General features: G+C 40.0%; 1 protein-coding gene across 8 annotated transcripts in view; it reads right to left on the reverse strand.

The window, feature by feature from the left end:
- Positions 1-3,574: 3,574 nt before the first annotated feature.
- The window catches only part of mdm4 (MDM4 regulator of p53), a 32,364-nt gene continuing 8,192 nt past the window's right edge, over positions 3,575-27,746 (reverse strand). Inside the window, exons 2-12 of one of the 8 annotated variants that reach the window (XR_007957870.1) lie at positions 25,254-25,358; positions 23,165-23,239; positions 18,572-18,705; positions 16,619-16,668; positions 13,000-13,067; positions 11,312-11,405; positions 9,695-9,861; positions 7,229-7,396; positions 6,442-6,876; positions 6,230-6,333; positions 5,524-5,541 (exon numbers count right to left, since the gene is read on the reverse strand). Coding sequence is in view for 5 of the 8 variants with exons in the window: in XM_052034498.1 (XP_051890458.1) it covers positions 4,969-5,541; positions 7,229-7,396; positions 9,695-9,861; positions 11,312-11,405; positions 13,000-13,067; positions 16,619-16,668; positions 18,572-18,705; positions 23,165-23,239; positions 25,254-25,358 (1,434 nt within the window). In the remaining 3 variants the exon portion in view is untranslated. Of the gene's footprint in view, positions 5,542-6,229; positions 6,334-6,441; positions 6,877-7,228; positions 7,397-9,694; positions 9,862-11,311; positions 11,406-12,999; positions 14,314-16,618; positions 16,669-18,571; positions 18,706-23,164; positions 23,240-25,253; positions 25,359-27,746 lie in introns of those variants that run through there. The other 7 variants (XM_052034501.1, XM_052034500.1, XM_052034498.1 and 4 more) reach the window with 7 other exon arrangements.

Raw genomic sequence — 27,746 nt, forward strand, 5'->3', positions numbered from 1 at the left:
CCACTGCTGCCCTCACTTGTACACCATGTTGTGCTTTGCACACGGGCATCATTTTGAAAGGGTGTTCTAAGCTTATGAAGACTATTACAGATTATTGAGTAAAGGCACTACCAACACCAGGTTTAATGTGCTCCTCTAACTTACCTCTCAAGAGGATCTCCAACCTTAATTGATCTTTCACGGGATGTACACAGCATTTAATATCCATCTCTGGAAAGGAGGCGGTAAAAGATTAATCACATTGGTGGGTGTGGAGCCACATATTGATCAGAGTGGGCAAGGATGGCTGATTTCCTTTCCTAAACCAGACAGGATCTTATTGCAAGCTGGTAGCTTCATGGTCTTCATTGCCACGCTTTTAATGTCAGAATTTCTTTAAGTTCCACAGCTACTGTGATGAGATAGAAAAGTGAATATGGAAAGGTTCAATGATTGATTAGGAAGTTGTTTCTGCAAAACGTTTGGGAGTGCAGAAGGGAGAAAAGAGGACAGTATGACAAGGGCTGCTGCTGCTTCATTACTGTTGCACCATCTGTACAAACACACAGTTAAGTCTGTCAACCATTTCCCGAAGCAACAGTGCTGGTGTTCTAAAGACCCGATGTCAACTTTTAACAGATGCTTATATGAACAGGCAAGAGCCTGGGCAATACTTGACAAATTGATCTAAATGTCTACACCAAGTTTCAAAGCAAATCAGAGCTGCTTGCTATTCATTGACCTGAAACATAAACTGTTTCTCTCCCCACAGATGCTGCCTCTCCTGCTGAGTATCTCCAGCACTATCTGTGCTTATATCCTTAATGGTTGGCGGCTATTTAACAAAGTAACATTGGAGATAAGCAAGAATAATTAATTTAATTCTGCTAATAGGTAGGGTGGGGTGCATCTGTTCTTAAAACACTTGTGCTAAACTTGCAATAGAGTTGTGACTGTCTGTTGTAATCCTGAAAGTCACTGAGTTCATTGATAAACAATTTCAGCTACTGTTCATTCTCTTTAGCAGAACCATAAAAACCAGCAGTTGGTTTACCAAATCTAAATACTCAGCCCCAAATTTCCTTCACCTTAGCCAAGTTTCCACCATTAGCGCTGCTGCAGGGTTTCTACCTGAAACGTTGACAATTCCTTCCCTCCCACAGATGCTGCTCGACCGGCTGTGCTCCTCCAGCAGATGTCTGTTGCTCCACCGTTACTGCGCCCACCTCCAACTGTGGTACAGGACCTTGCCTATCAGGGGATCTTCTGGTTAGTCTTCAAATACCGACCTCCAGCAAAGCCAATGAATCTAGTGGCGATCCATTCCACCATTTGGTAACAGGGAGGGTCCTCAGTGGAGGTTCCTTTACATGGGACCTCCGTCTCCATTTAAGGCAGTCCCACACAATGGGTCTTTAACTTGGTTCAAGGACTCCCTGGCCCACCTGCCTTTTCTGCAGACTGGAGGAGTCTTCCATTTTTAATGGAAAGTGAGAGGCTTAACCCATTTGAGTATGTGAAGGGATTGCTCCTCGTGTTCTGGAGGCACCTTGGCATCCGGTGTAAATGAGGGTGGGGTTTGTAGGACCTAGTCAATCTGCTCCTGGGCCTGGCCAAGGGCAGGCACGGTAGTGTGGCGGTAGCGTAACACTTTACAGCGCCAGCGACCCGGGTTCAATTCCAGCCGCTGTCTGTTTGTACGTTCTCGTGTCTGCGTGGGCTTCCTCCGGGTGCTCCAGTTTCCTCCCACATTCCAAAGACGTACGGGTTAGGAAGTTGTGGGCACGCTATATTGGCGCTGGAAGCGTGGCAACACTTGTTGGGCTGTCCCCAGAACACTACACAAAAGATGCATTTCACTGTGTGTTTTGATGTACATGTGACTAATAAAGATCTCATCATCTTTATTCGCAGGTCTAGGCAGTTGCCCACTGGGGCGAGCCTGCCTAAGCCTCTTCCAAGGATATGTCCGTGCCCACCTGTCCTTGAGAGGGAGCGATTGCTGCTCACTGGAGGCTTTCTGGAATTGGTGGTCATTGCAGGGGCTGGAGTGCATCCTGGTTAGTGAAGATTGCATTTTAATCTAAAATAGTTGTATACACTGTAACTAATTAATTATTTGCTTTTAAAACTTTTAGCATTCTGTGGGGAAGGGCACAGCTTAGGGGAAGGCTCTCAGTGTTCCTCCTCTCCTTGTCAGGCACAGTGGCTGGTTTGGCAGGTGGAATCCGCAAAGGCTTGTGTTCCTGGTAATGGGGAAAAGTTGGGATTTCTGCAGGTGCAAGTGAAGTGAAAAAAGATCTTGTGGAAAGATAGGACATTGACTGAAATAAAAACAGAAAATAATAAATACCGACGTAGGTCAGGCCAGCATCTGTGGAAACAGAGTCAATGTTTTGGGACACTGACCTTGTGTCAGGACTGTTCTGCATTCTGTACTCTTCTGCTTTTGCACATTTTCACTATGTTTTAATTTGTTTTTGATTCAGTAAACCTACTGCCATGTCACATTGCACCCCACTTTATTTTTCTACCTGTACCCAAAAGGTGGTAACTTCACCCCAGGTAAGATTTCATTAAACGATTGAGGAATACAAGAATTCTCATATGAACTAACGATTCAGAAACAGCTTCTTGCCCTCCGCCATCAGATTTCTGAACATTCCATGAACACTACCTCATTATTCCTTTTTTGCACTATTTTGTAATTTATAGTAATTTTATGTCTTTGTACTGTACTGCTGCCCCAAAACAAACTCATTTCACTTCATATGAGACACTGATGATAAACCTGATTCTGAAATGTGCTTTTGTTGACATGATAAATTTTAGGTACAGGAGGAAAGGGGAGCCCAGTAAAACACTTGCAGTTAAAAGAATCCTTGGTTCTAAGTATGCAAAGTGATGGTTCCTTTCATGTGAAAGAGGTTTATCAACCAGATCACATGCCAAAGTTCCTCCAGCTTCCTTTATGTGTTGCTATCAGCCACTCACCTTGAGCATTCAGCTAGTTTTTCTCATTCTAGTTGCACTGCTCAAGTATTCCTCTTTCTTTCTGCCTCAGCCTAGCCTCTACTTCCTGGGGTTCCTAGTCACCTGTGACTAGGCACTATCCACTGACATAGCACTAGATAGTAGAGTTGCTTCCTATTGCAATGATTAGCCAAACCCAGCAAATGCTAGGACAAGGATCAGCAGTGTAGAAGAAGCCAGTCGTAATTCAACCTGTGCACCAGAGATACAAATTAGACAGTCCACCAATGGAAATACAGATCATGAAATGGATGCTGACATAAAAGCAGTTGATATCCTGTCATAAAATTGCTCTTTATCTGCAACCATTAGGAATGCTAATGACTGCTAAAAGGACAGTTAGTCCAATAATAATGCACTTCATTAGCAAAGCTTCTCAGGAGAAACATCAAAACTTCTCACTGGGTAGCCTACTGGAAGTAATGGACCATCCGTTTACTGGCAGTATTCAACCGTGATGCAACGCTGCAGACTAGTGTCTCGCCAGAATCTTAATTTCCAAATGACAAATTCCATACGTGACAAAAAATGCCCAAATAAAAATAAGAAACAAGGGTTTTGATAATAAATAATCAAATCATATTTATTAACTTTGTTGTAAATTTCTTACTGAATTTGAACTGTTATACTTATTTCAGATAAATGCAACTATTTAAATACAAGACTTCTCCCATAAGTACAGCCGTGGAGTGAGTAAATAGTCTGAGAATTACACAACCTGGGTCAGAGGCACAATGGCAAAGCAGACTTTATAATTTTGAGAAAATAATTCTTTGCAAAGCTCCATTTTAACTCAAGTTTCAAATCAAAGCTAAAACTGTCTGAACTGACTACACGTCTGTTGATATTAACTTCAGCATCAGATTTTCACTGAAATGTAAACTGACACAAATCACAATATTTTTTATATGTTCAAAATATGAATGGAATTTTAAATCTTTCCAAACCAGAATTGCATTTGGAACAATAATTGCTAGCATCGCCACACTGGAATGAAAAACAGGCCCATTACTGGTGAAGGTATGCACGAAAACACTCAAAACATACTGGGTTATGTATAGCTTTTCATTCTTATACCTATCTTACTGTCACCTGCTAAATATTGATTGCTACATTAGTGTTTCTTACAATTCAATGAAGGCTATGACTTCCAAATTCTAGGTGGTGCTGGTTAATGAACGATTCGATGTGTGCACATAATGGAGCAAAAAACAGAGGATGAGACATTGTTGTCCCTTTACCTCAAGCAAGAGAAAATGTCCCATGTCTTCAACATACAAATTCTCCAACTTGCAATGAAGATAATTATGGAGCATGACCCAATATCACAAGCACAAATCCAACTACCACTCTGGCTAATTTTGTAATTTCACACACATTTTAGAGAACACAACACTTAAAAAAGAAAAACTGTGGTAACCTGGTTTCTGTTTCCTCACTGTTCACAGAGCTACAATGTTCAAAAAACTGTGCAAGTATCATGGTCCACTGGACACTGAATTAATCCTTGCAAGCATCTCATCATATAAATCCCTAAGATACTTCCTTTCACTGGCATCTTATGTATATGGTGTTTTGGGTGCAGTGGTGGCTAAAACAATGTTAAACATCATGGGCTCAAGCAGCAAACAAAGTTATTGTTTCAGTAATTCAGTGGACTCATTAGTTCCAATGGTATCTCACCTTTAATTAAGTCATCAATCAAAGTAACTATTGAATGTGTTTTTATCTGCCTGCAGTGTGTTTTACAACAAATGTTGAGAATCCAGGGCAATAACTCATGGCAAAACACTACACTAGAATGATTGGAGTATACTGCTTCTCTGAAGGTACAGATCTCATTCATTTTATTAGTATGTTGCAACAAAGGAGGCTGGAAACCACTGGATGCATCAGGAAGCTGAGTTAAGCTTCACATTCAGTTCAATGTAGCTTAGTAGTAGCTAAGCAAGTTGTTTACCCTACAAAAGTTTTAATGACTGTATTAATTGGTTGCACACATACAGGACAAGGCAGTTTACGCTTATATAACATTTTAGCGCATGCATAGCATGCTACAAGGTGTCCCGTCTTTCCATGAATGATATTCCCAGACCTAGGACGCACACCACAGAGAAGACAGGGCCCCAAGCGATTCCTTTGAAAATGCAAGGATCCCTCGTACTGCATTTTTGCTTCTTCACCCGCAGATTCAAGTTCCTCTTTATTCCCACGCAAGCTGATCCTTGAAGTGGATGGCTGCAAAAGTCTTTCTATAGATTCAGACGCTCGACACTGGGTATGCTTCCCTTTTTCCTTGCATTTGACGACTTCGGTCTGAGGCAGAGGCTCAGAGATGGACCTCCGACAGTCAGGAACGTCAATACCTTCATCGTGCTCGGCTTCCGCAAAGCCAATGGATGGGTCAGAGATGCATGGTACAAACCGAGGACAATTAAGGTGCCAGCCTTTACGAAGCGCCCAGCACTGAAGGCAGTATCTGCTTTTGAGAGGGATTAGACCTCCACATTTGGAACATTTCCAAGAGCCCTAAAAGGAAAGCAGGGATTTGCAAGTCACCACAACTTTGAAGCAGAACAGACTTGCTGGAAGACCACAAATGATTTTACAATACTGAACGAATATTGGCATCAATTGACTGTAAAGTTCACTTCCATCACCAATACTAACTTGCACACCATAGATCTAATCAGTGTTAATATTTTATAGCAAAGGAATATATATTTACTTGTCCTTTATACATGTGTAAAAGTAAATGTGAAAATACATTTTGGACCAGCTGAATAAACAATAAATTAAAAATACAAGAAAACAAAGGGATATCAGGTAGATCAGCCAAGATCTAATTTAATGTTATAAAGGCTTGAAGTTTAACTTCAGATTACCTTATTTTTATTTTACCAAAACTGCAACCCTAACCCTACCTCAGCAACAGAAACACTTGCATGACCATGGACTCATCTCTGATTGTGTTTTTTTTTGCACTAATGTCTTATTTACAGTTTTTTTTTCCTTCACTATCTTGTACAATTATATATAATTTATGTATAATATATTCTGTGCACTGTTGTCTGAATTTACTTGCCTGCGATGCTGTTGCAAGCAAGTTTTTCATTGTATCTGTACCTCACCGTACTCGGGCACATGACAATAAACTCAACTTGAAATGGCAGCATGCATTCAAACGTCTACAACTGGTCAGAACATCAGATCATACCTTCAAGTCAGTGGAATCGTCGGCCACTTCAGATATTTCTGTGTCAGTTCATCCCCTGAGCACAGTGGGTCCTTTTCAGCTTCAAACACTGTAACTCCAATAACCTTTGAAAGGGAGGTGGGGAAATCACAACCAAGGCAATACCAAGATAACTTCTGCTAATCTGAAAGTGTAAGTCACTAAATGATGATTGAGTGCACTAGGATTCTTACCTTGGCTACTCGGAGGTTAGGGTTACCAACTTTTCACTTTCACGGTGAAGAATGATAATGGTATCGGAAGTTATTTTGTTTTGCCCAGTGGCAGTATATTAAGCACTTCTGAGTCATATGCCATAGGTCAGATGCAAAGTATTGCTGTCTACACACATCTGGTGACATACTGACTTCAGTGAAGTGCCACCATACCTCACCAGAGCAAAACCTCCCCAAACATTTCATTCTTGAGTTTTCTATGACTGAGCTTGTTGAATTGGAAGCAGTTTATGCTAAATTCAGGGCATTTAACTGAGTCAATTGCCCACAAGCTCATTTTTCTCTTGGGAAATTAAGAGCCTTCGGAGAAGAGACCTTTATGACATCTATTTGGACTAGTTTCGACTCCAATTCAAGGTTCTTCTCCAGTCAGGAAATGAGCACTTTTTTAACCTGAGACAGACAACGACCAAGGTAAAAAAATCTTCAACCAGCTGTTGTCATTAGTTCCAAAACAAAATCTTCCAAATGCAAGTAAGGTTCATTGAATTGTTTTTTTTAAATACATACTGCAAGTTTTTGAATAATTAAAAATAAACAATCTTAGTCCATTATGATCAAATCTAAAGATTCTTAAAGATGCATTACACTAAAACATCTTTAAAGATGAGTTACCAAAGCAGGTTAAAATAGCAGACCCACCAATCAACAGCTCAAGTCTTTGCGAGTTGGGGCCATGGAGAAAGGGTCATGTATAAGTGATTTGGCCAGAATTAGCTTTTGTCTGAAATGATACTCTGCCTACCTCTTTCTGATCGGTGTTTTTTCCTTCCTCCACCTGGCCCTCACAATCATCTTTCTCTTTCAACTCAACAGTGTCCAATTTGATCTCCACATTTATTTGGTCAGGAGCAGGTTCATTCAGAAACCACAGATCATCAGTCGAGTCAGAAACAATGGCAGTGTCTATATCCTGCAGAATCGAAGTGCAACATTAAGGCTGTAATCTTATTCAACTGAGATATGACTAATCCAGCAAGTGATCCTTCAGTGCATCACCACCGTCATCCACACAAGGAAAGGAGGACACAAGAGGGGTAAAGGTATGGGATGTGGCTCATCATACCCACCCTTTCATTCAATAAGATCACTGAATTTCTACATCTCCTAAATTCTCATGTTATATTGGTGCCCAAAACCTATTTCTCTGTCCTGAATAAGGTCAGCAACTGGGCATTCAAGGAAATGGAATTCTGAAGATTCATAACCCATTGACATGCGAAATTTGTCTCTAATTAAACTCTTATCCTGAGGCAATGAGCACTAGCTTTAGGCTTTCCAGGCAAGGGAAACATCTGTCAGCTTCTTCTTGGTCAAACATTCTCTGAATTTTACTGAATTAATCACCTTACTAGTCTGTCTGTGAACATAGACTAAGGTTCCCTGTGTTCCATCACACCTTTCAATGTCTTCCCATTTACTGTACATCCCCTTGCCTTATTGCAACTCTCCAAATGCAAGAACTCACTATTTAAGATTAAATCCCATTTGCCATTTTCCTTCACAACTGACCATAGATGTGACCATTCAGCTAATCCTGGCTGAGCTCCACACTAATCCCAAATTTTCAGCTCTCAGTCAGTAGCCTTGTAGGTTACACTATACTAAGTGCTCTTCCTGGCATCAAAACGTAATGAGATTTTTTGCCTCATTCTTGCCCACATCTATTTTCAATACAGCCAAGCACATTGCAAGATGAGAGAACATCTGTTGCCAACAATCATTTCAATGGTATCCCAATATTTCACCCATGCACCGCTATATTCCAAATCAACAACAGCTGCAGGCATGGTGCCACTAAGTGGCTGCCTTTCATTTTGTCGTGCTTGGCCAGTTTCTCTCTTTTATGGGTAACTTGCAAGAGCCCAGCAGTAGGAAAAACCATCACTTTAGATGCAAGGAATTACTGCATCACTATTTATTTTTAATTTATTTACAGGATGTGAGAATCACTGGTAAAGTCAGCATTTGAAGCCCATCCAGGTTGCTCATGAAAGGTTGGAATGAGCCACCTTCTTACATTGATGCAGTCCATCTGGTCAGTACTGGCTAAGCTGGAAAGAGTGCAGAGATTCATGAGGATGTTGCCAGGACTTGAGGGCCTGAGTTATAGGAAGAGGTTGCGTATGCTAAGACTTTATTCCATAGAGCACAGGGGATGGAAGGGTGACAATATAAAGGTGTATAAAATCATCAGGGGCACAGACAGGCTGAATGCACAGTCTTTTTTTCCCCAGGGAAAGGCAATCAAAAACTAGAGGGCATAGGTTTAAGGTGAGAGGGGAAAAATTTAACAAGGACCCAAGGAGCATTTTTTAACTTTTTTTTTACACAGAGCGTGGTGCTTACATGGAACGAGCTGCCAGAGGAAGTGGTTGAGGGAGATGCAATAACAATATTTTAAAGACACTTGGACATGTACATGGATAGGGAAAGGTTTAGAGGGATATGGGCCAAATGTGAGCAAATGGGACTAGCTTAGATGGGAATCTCGGTCAGCATAGACGAGTTGGGCCGAAGGGCCTATTTCTGTGCTGTGTCACTCTATACAAAGCTCTAGGATTAGACTCAGGAATATTGGTGTGTAACTTGAGTTGGAGAGTGGGGGGGAGATAAATAGATGCTACTGGTGTTTCCATACATTTATTGCTCACGGCCTCTTGGCTGGAGAGGGTGTGACCTTGAGAGGTGATGCGGAAGAAGCCTTGGTAAATTGCTGCAGTATATTTTGGTTTAGAATCCATTGCACCATAACGTGCGGGTAAAGGGGAATTATGAAGTGAATATTAAGGCTGGTTGGGGTCCTAATCAAGTTGGCTGCTCAGTCCAGAATGGTAATGAGCTTCAAGTGTTTCTGGAACTGCACTCATCCAGTCAAATGCAAAGTGCTCCATCATATTCCTGGCACACCATGTAGGTAGTACCAACGAATGAGATAATTGCAATATATTTAAACCCTCTTGCAAAAGAATAGCTCATTTATATGGAATAGTAATTTTTGTGGTCAATGTTGAAAAGAGATTGGTGAGAGACTACATACCGGTTAACTAACTGGACCTTCTCCAGTTTTGTGCCTCAGACCCCTTAAGGCTCATACTGGCTTATTTTTGCTTCTGTCTCATCAGAGAAAAGTTCTTTAATTCAGGGATTTACAAATAGATAAATTACTAAAACAATGTTACAAAGTAAATGAGAGCTGAAATCACTTCACCTGGTTGCTATGAATATCAGTTGACCCACTCTTCCTGCTTCCATAATTAGTACGCAAGGTTTTTATAAACCACCATGGCAGTCCAGCAGCATCCCAGAGATCAGTAACGTTATCTGCTTTGAATATTTTGGCTTGATATTCAGTGTGATCATCTGTTAGAGACTCATCTACAAAATTGAACACATTCCTTTTATCCCAAACTTTGCTCAGTGAGTATAAAGTTTTCCAATTTGACATCTCCTGACGTTCAGGGCTGAAAATAGTTATCATAGTTCTTAAAAGAACAAACAGATATTATACAAAGAATCTTTACCTGACAAGAACGGGACAAGAATGGAACAAGAAACTTTAACTAAGCTCCCAGTTGGCATGAATCCACAGCAGCTCCCAACCATCAATCTCACCAGATGGCAGGTGTGGACAGTGGGAGAGAATGGTCATATGGACACATTAATGGATGTTCTCCTCAGAAATAGGCCAAGTTATATTTTTGTCATTCTGAAACAGAATAGTTCCCATTTGAGCTGCTTTAAGAGAGCTTGTTGGATACCTGCAATAGGAAGAATTCCGTTCCCAATTGCATCCATCATAATGAGTTCCTTGAAGCAAGTTTAAACTGGAAACATGACCAACTGAGACCGATGGATTGATTTCTGGAAATGATTCTAAACACTACATGGTTGTAGTTGCTTAACCAGGGATACAAGGTCCTGAGGCACCTGGGTAACCATTTGACCAATTTCAGCCTCGAAGTGGATCTCATTAACAGTGATCCAATTCCAACTAAAGATGAACTGGTCAAAAGAGTTCGAGAATACAATTCATTGATTTTATTAAGAGTGAAACCCAGGAAAAAAAGTTGTTTCTATTCAGCCAGATTATGGAGCAAAATCACAAAGTCAACAGCACAGAGGGAGTCTCTAACACCCATTAACTCAATGCAAGGGTAATCCAACTAGTTACAGTCGCAAAAGCTCTACCAACTTAAACATTCAGTTACAGTAAAGTAAGAGAAGGCGTAGTCCTTTATCCCAAATTATCTAAATAATATGTAATGAGCTACTAGGTAATGGGACAGCCAGGACTGCTGTCTGAAACAATGGCAGAAAATGAATGGGCTGAATATTCTCCTATGCCGTAATGACTCAATGATTTCCAAACTTTAATTTGATCCATCTCATTACAGAAATGACAGGACAGTATGGACCTCTTGTCACTTGGCTCAACTGGCAGCATGCAGGACTTTGAAACAACAGGTTGCATGTTCAAGCCTCATGCCAGAAGATGAGCGCACACAATCTATGCTGACACTTCCAGTGTTCTACAGAGTGCAGGCCACATGACGGAAGAGATGCCTGCTCCAACGAATCAGGTAGATATTAAAAATCCTCCAGCAAGAAAGTATTCTGACCAATTTTTATTTCTGGAACACCATTAAAGACAAATTAAATCATTGTCATTGAAAGAATCTTGTATATAAACTATCTGCTACTTTTGGTACAAATCTGCTACAAAGTGGCTCAGTATATTTGAAATACTTATCACTTGAATCAAGTACCATGTAAATAAAAATATAATGTTAAACCTCAAACTGCAAGCTGATATAAATACACGGACCTGATTCGGAGTTTTTCCTTTTTAAGTGTGAGGTAGCTGAAATTGGTGCGTTCCAGGCAGCTGTTTCTTCTTCACGTTCCCCTGATGCAGGGCACTGTGTGGGGAAGACAAAGTAAGAAGCAAATGTTTACACGATTATCTTTGATTGGGAATAGGATGTAGCAGCTCTACTCAGTCACTAACCTTTGTGTATACAAAAAGGCAGAATTCAGGACCAACATACTCAAACCCCTTGAAAATTGAAGATTTATAGTTACTTGTAAATTGAAATTCAGAAAGCAAAGTTACACCTGCTACTATTTTATTTGCAAGTCAAATTATAATGCAATGTTGTTACATGTTGAAGAGTTTGTACAAACAAGGTCTTCCACAGTCACATCAATATGACCAGGAGGAGGGGTGATGGTGAAACTGTTTCTGTAAATTAGTGAGGAAAAATGAATAATCACAATTATAACAAGTGTTCAAAAGGCTCATCTTCACGGTGTGTGCTGTAGATCCATGCAAAGTAATATTGCATATGAATACATGGAATCACTTGACAAACTTTTCAGCTTGCAGTTTGCACTGCCAAATTGAGATTCAAACAAATACACACCACCAAGCTGGGTTTAAACAAACTAGTCACAGTTAATTGCAAACTTCCACTAATCATTATATTATGTCCAATAAACTTTACAAATGTATTGCGACAAGTAAAGCATACAGATAACAAATGCCATTCCAGCAATAACATCCAAATTTCTTATTAAATGAACCAAATCTCGAAGTACTCCACTGGATAAGAGTGAAAACATTACATAAAATATTCAAGGGATGCTGGGATCACTGCCGAGTGCAGCTTTATTGTTCACTATTATCGCCTTTGAGAAGATGGTGGTCAGCTAGCTACCTGACCAAATGGTTCGTGGGATATTGATGCTCCCAGAGTACTGTGAGACAGAGGAGACAAGAGTTTTGGTCCAGCAATAAAGAAGGATCAGTAATATAATTCAAAAGTCAGGATGGTGTAACACTTGAGAGGATTAACTTGCAGATAATGGTGCTCCCAATAGTGGTCACAGGTATGGGAGCAGCTCAAGGGTGTAACTGCAGTGGATTTTGTAAACGTTGAACATTTCAGCTACAGCACAATGTGATGGAGAGAGCAAACATTTAGAGTGGTGGATGGGGTGTGCAGCAAGTGATGTGCTTTCTCCTGGATTGTGCTGTGCTTCTTGAGTCTTGTGGGAACTGCACTTATCAAAGTAGTACAGTACTGTACAGAGCATTCTATGCTGGAAAGGATATGGACAATCAGAAGGCAAATAATTCACAAGAAATGCTCAGTCTGAACATCTTTTGTGACTCTTGTTGAAAATCATGTTGTAAAATATAACAAATTCTTGTAAATGGAAAACAAACTTGTTTAATACAGTTAAGAGTCACCCAATTTACAATCTGAGCTTCTCCCTCACTCCCCTCAAATATTTACAATCATACTTTCAGGTTTACAAGGAGCTTGCACACTTCTGCCATCTTTCACAAATTAAGGCCAAGTGAACAGAGAAAGAGATGCTACATCCTAGAAAAGACAGAGAAGAGAACTCTGAAAACAGAGAAGGAGACTCTGTCCCACCCGTCTGAGCTCAGACGAGAAGTACAGAGACGGGGCCACTCTGTACAAAACAAAGCACGCAGTAGTTTACCTTCGGATGATCTTCCCTCATAGGCAGGCATTTCGTATCCTTTACAAGTGTGCGAGTCTGTGCAGCATCTGCATTGCAGGTAAAACAAAGAAAAAAAAACACCTTCCCCAATATTAACCATTCTCACAACAAGCTTTAGGAATTCAATGCGCATTACCACTCAACCTTGATCACTGATTAAAAACAAGGAAGAAAGATTAGTTTCCCTTATTAATATTCTTCTCTCATTCCAATGCTCAGTCACACACCTTCCTTCCAAGCAGAAGAAATCGAACTGCAGATCTACAATTAATATGGGGATTTAAATGATATTTTTTAGTGCAAGTATACATTTGAGGGAAGGAAAAGGCTCCTAATTCTTTAGACATTTCACCTTGCACTTTATATTCATTATACTGAAGCTTTATAGGGAAAACTTACTGCATCTAAACTGTGGGTTTTTCCGTCATTTAATTACTGTGCTAAATCCAATTACAACCTCAATTTTATACCATGTTAGAAGTAAATGTTGAGATCCTAAACTTTGCTCATCATCCAGTTGATCAGGATTCTTCATCTTTGACCTATTGTTATATGGATGAAGTACTCATTTTTTGCTTCAAAGTTTATTTGAGGTTCCTTATGCACACTCTCCAATGCATTGCAATTACACATCTGGTGGTAGAAAAAAACTAGAAAACACGCCTTGCTTTGCACTGTTTAATTCAAGCAGCCATTCTACCACAGAGCAACACAATGGTGCACCTTGTCCTACATTTTAATGTCCAGATGAAAACAAATGCAAACTTATTATTGTTTCTGTTCCATGGAGCATCAAGTGGAGCTGCAGGTCAGAAGATATAAATGTAGATTGAAAGGAACATCTCAATTTTCAACGGTCACACAGGATTCCTCACCTGTGTCTAACAGCACTTTCCTACCAAAATATTCTGCACTGAAAGATCCTAGATTTGGGATTATATAGGAGTTTGTGAATTACGTGTTTGTAAACTGAAAGGGGACAATTCAGTAACAAGCCACTTAACACGCAGTGTAAACCAGGAGGTTGGAGTTCAAATTCAGGCATCGACTGACATTCCAACTCACCTACCCCCACTGGGGGGAGCTTCATCAATTCTTGGCCAGACTGCCAGATGGAGCACTTTGCAGAGGAGTGCTCACTCTCGATTGGGGAGGGTGAACTGGCAGGACCAATTCCACCCTGCAGAAGTGCAGCTTCTGTCAGCTGATCAGGAAGCAAAACTGAAAGCAGTCACTGAAGTCTGCAACCAAAAACATGCTGGCTGAAGGAGGAAGCACAGCGGCAGCAGGGACCTACAAGGGCAATAAAAAGAGGCAAGGGGATGGGGTAGGGGAATGCACATATAAATAATATTGCACGTTATGTTAGTTATCTTAAACTCATTTTAAAACTATGTAGTCCAAGAATGAGTATATTGTATAAATTTCATTATCTTGAAACCCATGAAGTACAAACTAACCACAACATTGGGTCAGGTTTTTCTGCCAATGGTGGCTGGCCCATGCTTGCTAGGTTTGTACTTACCTTTCCTCGATTCACAGGTGTTGACTTGCTTCACAAAGCTGCCACCACCCCCCTACCCCATCTAAAACTGCAAGGGTCTGCGTGGCACAAGGACCTTACACAAGTAATGGTGTCTGGAGAGGGCTGGGGAGAGGAGTGGGGGGAGAATTAAAGTAACTCCCTCCACCAAACAATGGAAAGATAACTTTGCCATTTGTAACTGGCTAAATCATGCCTAATCTTAGCAATCCATCAAACCTGTCAAAGACTTTAAATATTTCTCAATGTTCCTGACATTCAGAAATGAACCAAAACTAAATGTAATAAAAATCAAAGATGGAATTTAAATTTTATATAATAGTAAAATTAAAATTCCTTTAAATGAATTGGGCAAGTGCAATTAGTTAAAACAGAAGTATATGTCCTCATACTTACCTAGTCCCATGCAGCCAATCCTTTACAGTCAATTGAAAAAAATTGCTGGACAGATTCCCCAGCTTTACTGCTGGGGTAACTGCAGCAAATTCACACGCCATCTCCACATGGTCACAAACAATTCTGGCAGTTGGCTAATCCCAGGAAGAAAGTGGCTAGCAAACTAAGGACTTCCACACTGCGCAGTAATTCTGAGCTTGGTAGCACATACGATGGAAAATACCAGCAGTTCAGTTACAACTGCTGGTATGTCCCAGCAACTTATCCATTCTGGTTGGCTGCCATCAACATAATTCAGTGATTAGTGTTCCCGTCATCTCAGCTGAATATCTGGTCTGTACTCCAATCATTTTGGCTGAGTAATTTACCATTATATGGTACAAGTGTGACCCACTCAATACCTGATGAATTGCACAGAGTCAAGAACTGGAATAACAGACATGGGTCTTTTAAATCAAAACAAACTAATTGCACCATAGATGGTTAATTCAGGTGATTTAAGTGAATAAATTGCATGCAGATAGCATACAGCAGCAGTTATTTTGTATTAGTTTATCAATACCAGAACAAATCACACAATGAAATGAAAAGAGTTCAACATTAGAATTTTCAGTCTCAACTTCTGATCCAGTCATTCTCCAAGCCATACACAACAGCTTTAATTCCTTCTTAATTTTCTAGTCAGAAACTATATTCGTCACTATTTTATAACATTAATAAACATAAATTCTTTTCAAATATACACTGGCTGAGAATTTGCTGAAAGGCAATCATGCTGTGTGACCAATTCATAAGAAGTTTTCTTGTGCTCTTCAAACTCAAAACTACTTTGCCCTATAAGCTGCTGTCAGTAAGAGCACAACAGAAGGAGTCGGGTATCCTTGCAATGCATCACCTTAAACAATGAGATTCAAGGTTTGTGAGAACAGAGCAAGATACATTAAGAGTAAGTGAATTCAATGTCAAATCTAGTCCAAAATGAGAAACAAAGTCTGGGTTAAGAGAATAAAAAAAAGACACAGAAGGGAAAAATAACTATATTGTTTTCGTATTTCCAACAATTCACTGACTAAAGAAACAAATTCTTTGGTTTCTAGACAAGGAAAGATTGATTTCTGCAGCAGGTTTAATGGGAAACCAATGCGGATGCCGTATTTCGCAAACTTAGTAAGAGAATACTGCAACTAGTGAAAATGTTTAATCCATAGGGTCTTTCTACCTCTCAACAAGTTGTTAGCTGACATGCACATTAATAGCAGAAACCATCACTCAGATGCTCTTTCCATCAAACTGCAGCCCAATCAGACTGAAGTTCAGTCCATAATTTTAAAAAGCAAAGTTAACATTATAGACAAAAATATGTGCACGAATAGTAATCTAGTTGTAGACCTTCAATACTCATATTCTTTTGAACCTTTTTATTCTCCCTTTCCTTCTTTTCAAATGGTAACGGTTCTGCAAGACAACACTTAATTGGAATAATCTTAATCACTGTACAGTGATAAAACCACCATTTCATTTCTGCCTATACTTAGATGGGGTTGCTTTACCACACATTTCTGCACTACATTTTCCCCATTAGTTTCCTTCTTTGCCTTGTTCAAACAAGAGCAATCGTGTGCTTTAGTAGAATGACAAGTTCCCAAATCATATACGCACCTTGAAAGCTGGCAGCTATCAGGTTCCTTGAAAGCATTTCATACAATTGGCTGTAAGAAAATAAGCCCATGGTTAAATGTAGCAAGATATACCGTTACTTCATTCAGCATGCATTGGATTAGGAGAATATTAACTCCTTCTTTCCTAAGCATCTATGATGTAAATCCTTAGCACTCATGTTGAAAACAAATCACAAGCTGCTGATAAACGTTGCCAGTAAACAACCATTAGCACAGGAGTTTGTCAATCCAGCGGTGCTGACGTATAACGTGCCATTTCTCTGCTTGACATCATTTCCTTGTACGTCAACTCATTTCAGTTCAATGTACAACACATTTCAAATCAATATCCTACCAGACTGCAGCACTATATGATAGGATCCCTGATGAATCACAATGCCGCCTTCAACTTTGTGTAGAGTTTAAAAGATAAAGTACAAACCTCAAAATGTATTGTGCATATTAAATCCTTTTAAACAAAAACTAAGGTTTGCTTTGAATTCACAACAAAGTCAAGCGAAGCAAAATTCACACCCCAAAGTAACATGTCTGCAATGCTCAGTCAAGACTAAAACCTAATTCAGAATGGTAATCAAAATAGGGATTAACCTGCATACATTTGGCAGGTTCCTGTCAATTAAAACAATTAAATTCTGCTTTTAAAGTCAACCAGATAATTGAAGGCTTTAGTCCTGGGCACAATTTACTGCATGACAAATCAGAACATGCACAGTAATAAAAATCAATCTTCTATAGAATATTTTAAACCAAAATAGCTCATTTATTATACTTGGAGACACAAGAGATTCTGCAGATGCTGGAATCTGGAGCAACACACACAAAATGCTGGAGGAACTCAGCAGGTCAGGCAGCATCTATGGAGGGAAATAAACAGTCGACATTTCGGGTCGAGACCCTTCATCAGGACTGGAAGGGAAGAGGGCAGATGCCGGAATAAAAGGGTGGGGGGGAAGGGGAGGAGCACAGGCTGGCAGGTGATAGGTGAGTCCAGGTGAGAGGGGAAAGGGGACCCAAAACGTCGACTGTTTATTTCCTTCCATAGATGCTGCCTGACCTGCTGAGTTCCACCAACATTTTGTGTCTTTATTATACTGGGATTACTTTAAAGATTAGTAGGTTATTAGCTAATCACCAATCCCAAAGATACTTCACGAACATGATCCTATCCCTTACTCGGTACTGAAGTAATCTATCACATCATTTTATTATCTGTGCCACAATGAAACAAGAGTTAATAACTTTCAGTGGAGGCACATTAAAAATACAAGGCATAAACAACAGATGTATTGCTTTTTAAATTAAAAAGATGATCTGGAGAAATTTTTTTAAAAAACTGAATAAAGGCAAAGAAAACCAAGTGTTGTCATTAGTGAAGGAAGGTCAAAAGGTAGGGAGATATAATCTGGTGACCATTTACAATGACAACTGCTTCAGTAAATTTGCTGGGCTGATTTGCAGAATGATAAGCTGAGGTAGACAGCTTTCATTATATATGTAGATGATAGAAATTTAATTGCAAAATGAATTAACAAAGTAGCACACAGATAGGTGGATTTTTATTAACAAAACAATTTATTAATAAAGCAAAACAAATACACTGGAATTATTCCAAACTCTGTAGTCAGTGTAGATTCAAAAAAGGTCAAATCTCATCAAAGTGGAATCACCAAATGGCAAAATAAATAGTTCAAATATCAGAATTATTTTAAATGCACTTGTTAAATGTAAACCAGTGAAAATTCTAAATTGTTCTGGAGCCCTATGCAATACTATATAAAAAAACAAAAAATGCTAGAAACACTCAGTGGATCAGCAACATGTCTGAAAAGTGAAAAAGAGTTAACGTTTTAGATCCAAGACCCTTAACCCCCTTTTAATACTTGGTGCTATCCAGGCAACATTAATAAAATAATTAAATGCCAGACATTGTTACCTTGGATCTTTAACAGAGAAACTCTGGACTCCAAATACTTTTCCAAGTGCATCATTTCCACAATGTACAATGTGTTGCTGCTGTTGGTCATACAGTTGCTTTAGCATTATATACTGACCAAGATAATACATTACCTGCAAAAGAAAACACCACAAATCAAGATGTGTTTCAAAACCTAGTGAGAATTTTTATAAAAATTATTCAGGATAAGAACATTACTGGCAATAATATCATTTATACGTATGGAATTCTGCGCAGAAAGAAACCAACAATGTTTCAAGTTGATGACCTTTCACTGGGAACTGGTACAACAGCATCTACAGAAGACAAAATGGGTTACCTGGACAGAGGCTTTCACTAAATCACAGTCGGACAACAATCTGCAGTTGTAGCAAGTAATGCTCTTTACAAGCCTGATGAGCAGTAACCAATTTTGCCAGTGTGCTGCTAATCATTCCCTCCACACCTGACCACTCCAGTTCCTTTCCTCTCTCACTGAATGACACAGTAAATGGCTTCTTCTCTTCAGGCACAGTCTGCCTCATTTTCAAATTCACCAGCAAGAACCCTTCTCAAGTTTTCTTCCCTTGCTAACCATTGTCCTAACGCTCACGTTTTTTCCTCAAGTCCCTGAATGTTTTGTAATCCCATGCCACCCCATCCCCTCCCAATCTGTACAATCTCTCTTTTAAATATTGAAAAGGGTAGAAAATTCAGGATCAATAGCGGGTGCGTGGATCGATAGTTCAGTGGAGAAAAGCTTTTATATTCCACACAGCATTAATTAACCAGGGGAAAAAAGACACTGAAAAAGAAACAAAAAGCACATCAAAAGTAGCTGCCAATTTCTATCCACGGCCAGGAGGAGAGAAGCAGGAAATCACTTCATTATAACAATGAATCAAAGTTGGACAAAGTATATCAATTTGCCAATTTACTTCAAAAACATCTAACAGATTGAGTGGCCAGAGATTTTAGTGTTCACACTTGCCAAGTGCCTTGGATGGTTGAACTTTCTATCGGGAGTCACCACCACTCACCCATCAATGTTAAATCCTCTGGCAACTGATATAGGCTGGTCATTGTGACAATGACCCAGTTTTGACACTAGGGGTACTCAGCAAGCAATGCAAGTGGTAAATTTTCATTTAGTGGGAGGGAACACTTGCAGCTTTCCTTCTAGTACTTGTCTGCATGGCAGTCCTGTATTATATTTGCATTATTTATTCAAGAATGGGATTCTGATGCTCTACTTTAGAACCTACAACTACCTAAACTAGTTAGAAAAATAGCATAATATTTTTGTCAATAATCAATTAGAAAACAGTTACTTAATGTGATTTCCTGGATCATAAAACCCAGAGCAGGGTGGAGCTGTACACCTTTTGCAGATGGAATAATTAAATATACATGAAGTGCATCCATGACCTATGTGATCCATAAGCCTGGGATCATTCAAAACCTGCTCCCTGGATTATAAATTGCTTAAAATCACATTAACCCATAATCCCTATATTGAAACCGACAATAACTCTTAGTTTCAAAGACCTCCATGTCCTGACCCTTCTGTATCTCAAGTTTTAGTTTCTTGACGTTTCAAAATTAAACCACTCCACCAATTTGATCAGTTCCCAAGATTGCTAATTCTGGAACTCCTCCCCAAATCTCACCACTCTTCTTACCATCTTTAAGATCTAAGCTTTTGGTCACCTTCAGCTTCTTATGTGGCTCAGCAAAAAAAAACATGTGCAAAGCTTAGCTTGGAATATTTTTACAATGTTAAACATGCCATATAAATGAAGGCTGATTTTCTTGTTAAAATTATTTAGGTTTAACGTAAGTGCTCTGGCCTTTTACAAATTTCACAATAAATAAATGTACTTTTTCCTTATGCATATTTGGTAACAAAAGGAAACATAGAACAGTACAGCACAATACAGGCCCTTCGGCCCACAATGTTGTGCCGACCTTTAAACCTCGCCTAAGACTATCTAACCCCTTCCTCCCACATATCCCTCTATTTTAAATTCCTCCATATGCCTATCTAGTAATCTCTTGAAATTGACCAATATACCTGCCTCCACCACTGCCCCAGGCAGTGCACTCCATGCCCCAACCACCCTCTGGATAAAAAACCTCCCTCTGATATATCCCTTGAACTTCCCACCCATTACTTTAAAGCCATGCCCTCTTGTATTGAGCATTGGTGCCCTGGGAAAGAGGTGCTGGCTGTCCACTCTATCTATTCCTCTTACTATTTTGTACACCTCTATCATGTCTCCTCTCATCCTCCTCCTCTCCAAAGAGTGAAGCCCTAGTTCCCCTAGTCTCTCCTCATAATCCATACTCTTTAAACCAGGCAGCATCCTGGTAAATCTCCTCTGCACCCTTTCCAACACTTCCACATCCTTCCCATAATGAGGCGACCAGAACTGGTCACAGTACTCTAAGTGTGGTCTAACCAGAGTTTTATAGAGCTGCATCATTACCTCGCGGCTCTTAAACTTGATCCCTCGACTTACGAAAGCTAACATCCCATAAGCTTTCTTAACTACCCTATCCACCTGTGAGGCAACTTTCAGGGATCAGTGGATACGGACCTCCAGCTCCCTCTGCTCCTCCACACTACCCAGAATCCTGCCACTAACAACAAAGACAACTAGGAAAGACATCATGAATTGGCACGTGGTCGAAGGAAATGCAGAAAATTTGAAGCTAGTGAAAAATATCCACTTAATGCTTAATGCAGCAAGACTAGTTTGCTAAGTCTTCTTCTTAGGCAGTCCTTTAGAATCGAGGATGACTTGCTTCCACCCCATTTCTGTGTGGTGAGGTGGCTAATGCAGCCAATGTGATATCCACAGACTCTGCCTCAGAGATAAGCTTTCCAGTCCTGATGAAGGGTCTCGACCCAAAACGTCGACTGCTTATCTCCCTCCATAGATGCTGCCTGACCTGCTGAGTTCCTTCAGCATTTTGTGTGTGTTGCTCCAGATTCCAGTATCTGCAGAATCTGTGTCTCAGGGAAAGCTTTCTCTCAACTAAATCAAGATTCAATTTGGGACTCCAGCACCAAGCACACAATGAGGGGGCCTGCCCTTCAGGACCATCTGAATGTAATGAGCACCTCGATGCTGGGGATGTTGGCCTGAGAGAGGATGCGGACAATGGTTCACTTATCCTAACAGTGGATTTAAAGGATTTTGCAGAGACAGCATTGCTGGTGTCATTCAACTGCTTTGAGGTACCTGCTGTTTATAATCCACATCTCCTAAAATAGGAGAGTGGGTATATTTGTGAAAGGTTTGAGGTCTTGATCTTCAATCTTTTTTCCTCAGATATCCAAAGATTGCGCTGGTACAAGGGTAAGTAATCAATGTTCACCTTCGCTTAAAGTTGGTTCCAAAGAAATGGAATAAGGTCAGAAGATTTTGTTGTAGGTCTTTAATACCCGGGGACAGGTTGACAGAACACCGTGTTTTGCTGAGGGTTGGCTGGTCAAAGAAAGGAACTATTCCAAGCAAGTTTTGAAGGCAGGACAAATAATGTGTGCTTCACTGAATCTTTTGGACATGCAGATTACCAGAGTATATCCAAAACTCCGATGGAATTTCTCCTATAAATACATTCTCTCCCTATAAAATTTCTCCCTGATTTTTCACTACTTGGGTGACAGAAGTGGCAATTAGTTAACACTTAAAGCATCTATTAACTTCACTTGCATTCAGCAAAGTTAGTACTCTATTGCTGCTCAAAATGTGTAAGTAGAGTCTTTAGATAGAAACAAAACAATAAGCAAGCTGGTTACACCCAAGGCTTCTGAATTTTTTTAAAACTGTAATACATCAATAGTTGAAATTATCTTGCATCAACCTGTAAAACATAAGAGGTGAGATATTTTATGGTATTTCCAAGAAACTAACTAGAATGAATCTCAGTACATCTTCCTAAAGTTGGATCCACCAGGATTTTTTGTCCATGAACACCTTTTACTTAGTACAGATTATTCAGACTGCAGACCAAATGTGATTCGACCAGACATTTAAATCCAGACAAAACAGTGGCACAACAAGTGGAAAATGGCAATTAGCAGCTAATTAATCTTATTTGTGTGGGAGTAGAGTTTTGGGTGGGACTGTTTTAACTGTTGCCTCATTAGTTAACAAAGCAAAATAACAAAATGAAATAGGAACAAATACTTAAGCAATCATCCTCACTATAAATTATATAATCCCATAGATAACTGACCACTGATTTGGGCCTTCAAGCAATAGATCACAACTATTATGCACCTTTGAGGCACCTCGAAATAGAATCTATATCCCGTTAGCCTTGAATTGTAAAACCTTTGATGTACTTACGTCAGATCAAAAACATTACAAAGATAGGTCCAACACTCATTCAACTAGAAAATGCACTGAAAATTTTTCTTCCACAAATTATCCTAGCCAAATAAGCAATGCAACACTTTTGGAAGAATATATATTGATTCTGCACTTCTGAACCAATATTCAAAATTATACCTTTCTACAATTTGCACACACCTTTTGGAAGCTTTATTTATATTGTTAAAACACTCTTATGTTGTTTTACCTCCTTCAATGTGAAGGTTTCCCCCGATGCACCTGCCTCATGTAGAATATTCAGCAAAGGCACCTTTGGCCGTATCTAAAGAGGAAAACAAAACAGAAGCACACATCAGATTTTAGAACATAGAACAATTACAGCACAATTCAGGCCCTTCGGCCCACAAAGCTGTGCCGAACATGTCCCTACCCTAGAAATTACTAGGCTTACCAATAGCCCTCTATTTTACTCAGCTCCATATACCGATCTAACAGTATCTTGAAAGACCCTATCGTATCAGCCTCCACCACCGTTTCCGGCAGCCCATTCCACGCACTCACCACTCTCTGAGTAAAAAACTTACCCCTGACATCTCCTCTATATCTACTCCCCAGCACCTTAAACCTACGTCCTCTTGTGGCCACCAATTCAGCCCTGGGGAAAAGCCTCTGACTATCTACCCTATCGATACCTCTCATCATCTTATACACCTCTATCAGGGTCCCCCTCATCCTCCGTCTCCAAGGAGGAAAGGCCGAGTTCCCTCAACCTGCTTTCATAAGGCATGCTCCGCATCCCGGGCAGCATCCTTGTAAATCTCCTCTGCACCCTCTCTATGGCTTCCACATCTTTCCTGTAGTGAGGCGACCAGAACTGAGCACAGTACTCCAAGTGGGGTCTGACCAGGGACCTATATAGCTGCAACAATACCTCACGGCTCCTAAATTCAATTCCCCGATTGATGAAGGACAATACACCATATGCCTTCTTAACCACAGAATCAACCTGCGCCGCCATTTTGAGCGTCCTATGGACTCGGACCCCAAGATCCCTCTGATCCTCCACACTGCCAAGAGTCTTACCATTAAAACTATATTCCGCCAACATATTTGACCTACCAAAATGAACCACTTCACACTTAACTGGGTTGAACTGCATCTACCACTTCTCAGCCCAACTCTGCATCCTATCTATATCCCTCTGTAACCTCTGACAGCCCTCCAAACTATCCACAACACCCCTAACCTTCGTGTCATCCACAAACTTACTAACCCACCCCTCCACTTCCTCATCCAGGTCATTTATAAAAATCACAAATAGTAAGGGTCCCAGTACAGATCCCTGAGGTACACCACTGGTCACTGACCTCCACTCAGAATACGACCCCTCAACAAGCACCCTTTGCCTTCTGTGGGCCATCCAGTTCTGGATCCACACTGCAATGTCCCCTTGGATCCCATGTCTCCTCACCTTCTCCATAAGCCTCGCATGGGGTACCTTATCAAACACCTTGCTGAAATCCATATACACTACATCTACTGCTCTCCCTTCATCGATGTGCTTAGTCACATCCTCAAAAAATTTTAAATTTACAAAACATTTTAATTCACATTAGTTACCCACACATGCTTTTATTCTTAGTCAGAAATGTAAAAATTTCAACTAAATATTAGAGGCCTTTATTTGGCCCTACAAGCAACATGCACTAATAATGCAAAGCAAAATGAAAATCCAGATTCAAGTGTATTAATAATTCAGATTAAGAGAAATATTTGAAATAGGATGAGATGGACTATGACCTCACGATCTACCTTGCGACCTTGCACCTTATTGCACTGCACTTTCTCTGTAGCTGTGACACTTTACTCTGTACTGTTAATTGTTTTTACCTGTACTTCCTCAATGCACTCTGTACTAACTCAATGTAACTGCACTGTGTAATGAATTGACCTGTACGATCGGTATGCAAGACAAGTTTTTCACTGTACCTCGGTACAAGTGACAATAATAAACCAATACCAATAAACACCAAACAAAAAGCTGGAGAAACTTGGTGGGTCAGGCAGCACCGATGGAGAGAAATGGACAGTCGACGTTTCAGGAGAAAGGTCGATTGTCCATTTCCCTCCACAGATCCTGCCTGACCCACTGTGTTCCTCCAGCTTTTTGTTTGTTGCTCCACACTCCAGCATCTGCAGTCTCTCACATCTTCTTTTTGAAATAAGCACCGTGTGTCCACTTCACATTTGCACAAACCCCATCATCACAACTGCTGACAAGAACTGTAAATTTTAAAGCATGTTTGTAACTAATTTGTAGTTTTGAAATATATTACCTGGCCAACCTTTTCTGCTGAAATACTGCATGGATTATCAGATGTATATGGTTTGGATGTGGAAGCTGCTGAAGCTGTTGTCATGTTGACGGGGTTTTGCCTGGTCTTAAGGAAAGAAGAGGGGTGAAATTAATTAAAAAAAATTAACACAATCAAAGAATATTTAGTACAACTAAATTTCCAAAGTATATAAAGGGATGATTAAGAATTGTAGGAGTGGCAAAAGCTGCGAACCTTGAACATAGAGCACAACCCAACATTAAACTATTTTCCAGGTAAATCTCTCCAAGATGAACTTGTGATGACACTGGCAAAGAGTTTGGATTTGTCTACCGTTGATACAAAACTCCAGTAATTATCTGTATCTTGACCAAATGTTGGCTTGTTCTTTTGACCCCTGGAAATCTGGCTCATGACTGCTCAAAATGAAGACAGAACAACCGGGATGGTATTGAGAACCCCAAAGTCATACATGAGGAACCCACAGTACAGGAGTGCATCACTTCGCAAAATACCACCTACCACCACATCAGCCACCTTCTGTCCAATCCGTCATTCCCACAATGGCATTTTAGGCACCTCAGAATCCACAAAATGGAAGTGGAAGCAAGTCATCTTCAATCCAACTGAACAATTCCCATCAAGCGGTGGCTTAAAAGATTTTTTTACAGTGTCCCAGCAATTTTTAGTCCAATTTTAGAATCATACAATTGCTAACAATCTGAAAGTGTGCCACATGAGAATTTTTAATACATCATATTATTATTTCTGTGGTGACTTTTCACCATTGAACAGAGATGGATAATGAGAATTTCCATATCACAGAAACACCCAATGATTTGAATGATAATACAGGTGGCACAATCACTAAGTTTGCATTGGTGGTAGAGTGGACAGTGAAAAAGGTTGTCCAAGGTTACAACAGGATAAAGATCAACTGGGAAAGTGGTCAAGGAAATGACAGATGGAATTTAACTCAGAGAAGTGCACAGTTTGGGAAGTTAAACCAGGCCAAGACTTGTAGAGTGAATGGCAGAGCCCCAAGGAGCGTTGTTTAACAGAGACACCCTGAGGTTACAAGTACATAGCTCCCTGAAAGTGGCAACACAGGTAGACAGGGTGGTGGTGGTGGTGGTGGTGGTGTTTGGCACACTTGCCTTCATCAGCCAAGGCACGTCATCAGCCAAGGATGTCAAGTTACAATTGTACAAGATGTCAGTTTGGCCATATTTGAAGCTTTGTGTGCAGTTCTGGTTGTCACACCACAGAAAAGATGTTATTAACCTAGAGAGGATACAGAGGATGTTGCCTAAATTGGAGTGCTTGAGATATATTGGGTAGGCTGGTCTGTTTACCCTGCAGCAAAGGAGGCTGAGAGGTGACATGATATGTAAGGTATAAAATTATGAAGGGCATAGTTAAGGTAAATAGTCAGATTCTATTTCCCATGGTCTAAAAATAGAGGGCATAGGTTTAAGGTAAGAGGGAGAAAGTTTAAAGGAGATATGAGGGGTAAATTGTTCACACAAAGAGTAGCTGGTATCTGGAATGAGCTGCCAGAGGTGATGGTAGAGGCAGGAACAGTAACAACACTTAAGAGACATCTAGACAGGTACTTGAATGAGCAGGGCATAGAGGGATATGGAATTAATGCAGGCAAATGGGATTAGTATAAATAGGCATGATGGTCGGTGTAGGCACAATGGGCTAAAAGGCCTATTTCTATGCTGTACAACTTCATGACTCTAAGAAATAAACTATGACAACATAACAATGCATTAATACTGGAAAATGGCTTTCAATGCTTGGTTTTTATGCTGAGTGTACTTGATCAAGAAGCAGGCATATTTACTTGTACTGTGGTCAGTTCAAGTCAGCACTTATCACAGCACCCATATGGAGGGAACTAAAAAAACACACTCATTTCCCAAATTTGGAATTGGGGTTTGAATAATACTATGATTATAGCAAAGCTGACTCAACCTTGCGAGAAAAGCAGAAGATTCCATTTACATAATCTCTTGCCATTAAAACTATGCCAAGGTGCTTTATTAAAGACATTTGGAAACATACTTGCCAGAAAAGGAGAAAATAAAAAGGGAGATTGAAAGCTTGGTCTCCCAAAATTCTTCCTCATGAAAAGGATTATACAGGCAAATAAAATGGAATTCACAATGAAAATTTTAGTTGAGCAGTTGGCTGAATAACAGCCAAACCTAAGTGGCAGCACCAGTGAAAACCACAAGTTAGTATTGATATTAGTTTATCATTGTCACATGTACCAAGATACAGTGAAAAGCTTTTGCTTTGATTGCCATCCAAACAGATCATGCCATACATAATTACATCAAGGTAGTGAAAAGAGAATGGAATGCAGAATATAGTGTTGCAATTACAGAGAAAGTACAGTGCAGGTAGACAAATAAAGTGCAAGGGGCTTGATGAGCAAGATTGGGAGATCAGGAGTTCAGCTTTTAGCATACGAGCAATCCA

This window comes from Pristis pectinata, chromosome 20, assembly GCF_009764475.1.
Source record: "Pristis pectinata isolate sPriPec2 chromosome 20, sPriPec2.1.pri, whole genome shotgun sequence".
In the NCBI taxonomy this organism is placed as follows: Eukaryota; Metazoa; Chordata; class Chondrichthyes; order Rhinopristiformes; family Pristidae; genus Pristis; species Pristis pectinata.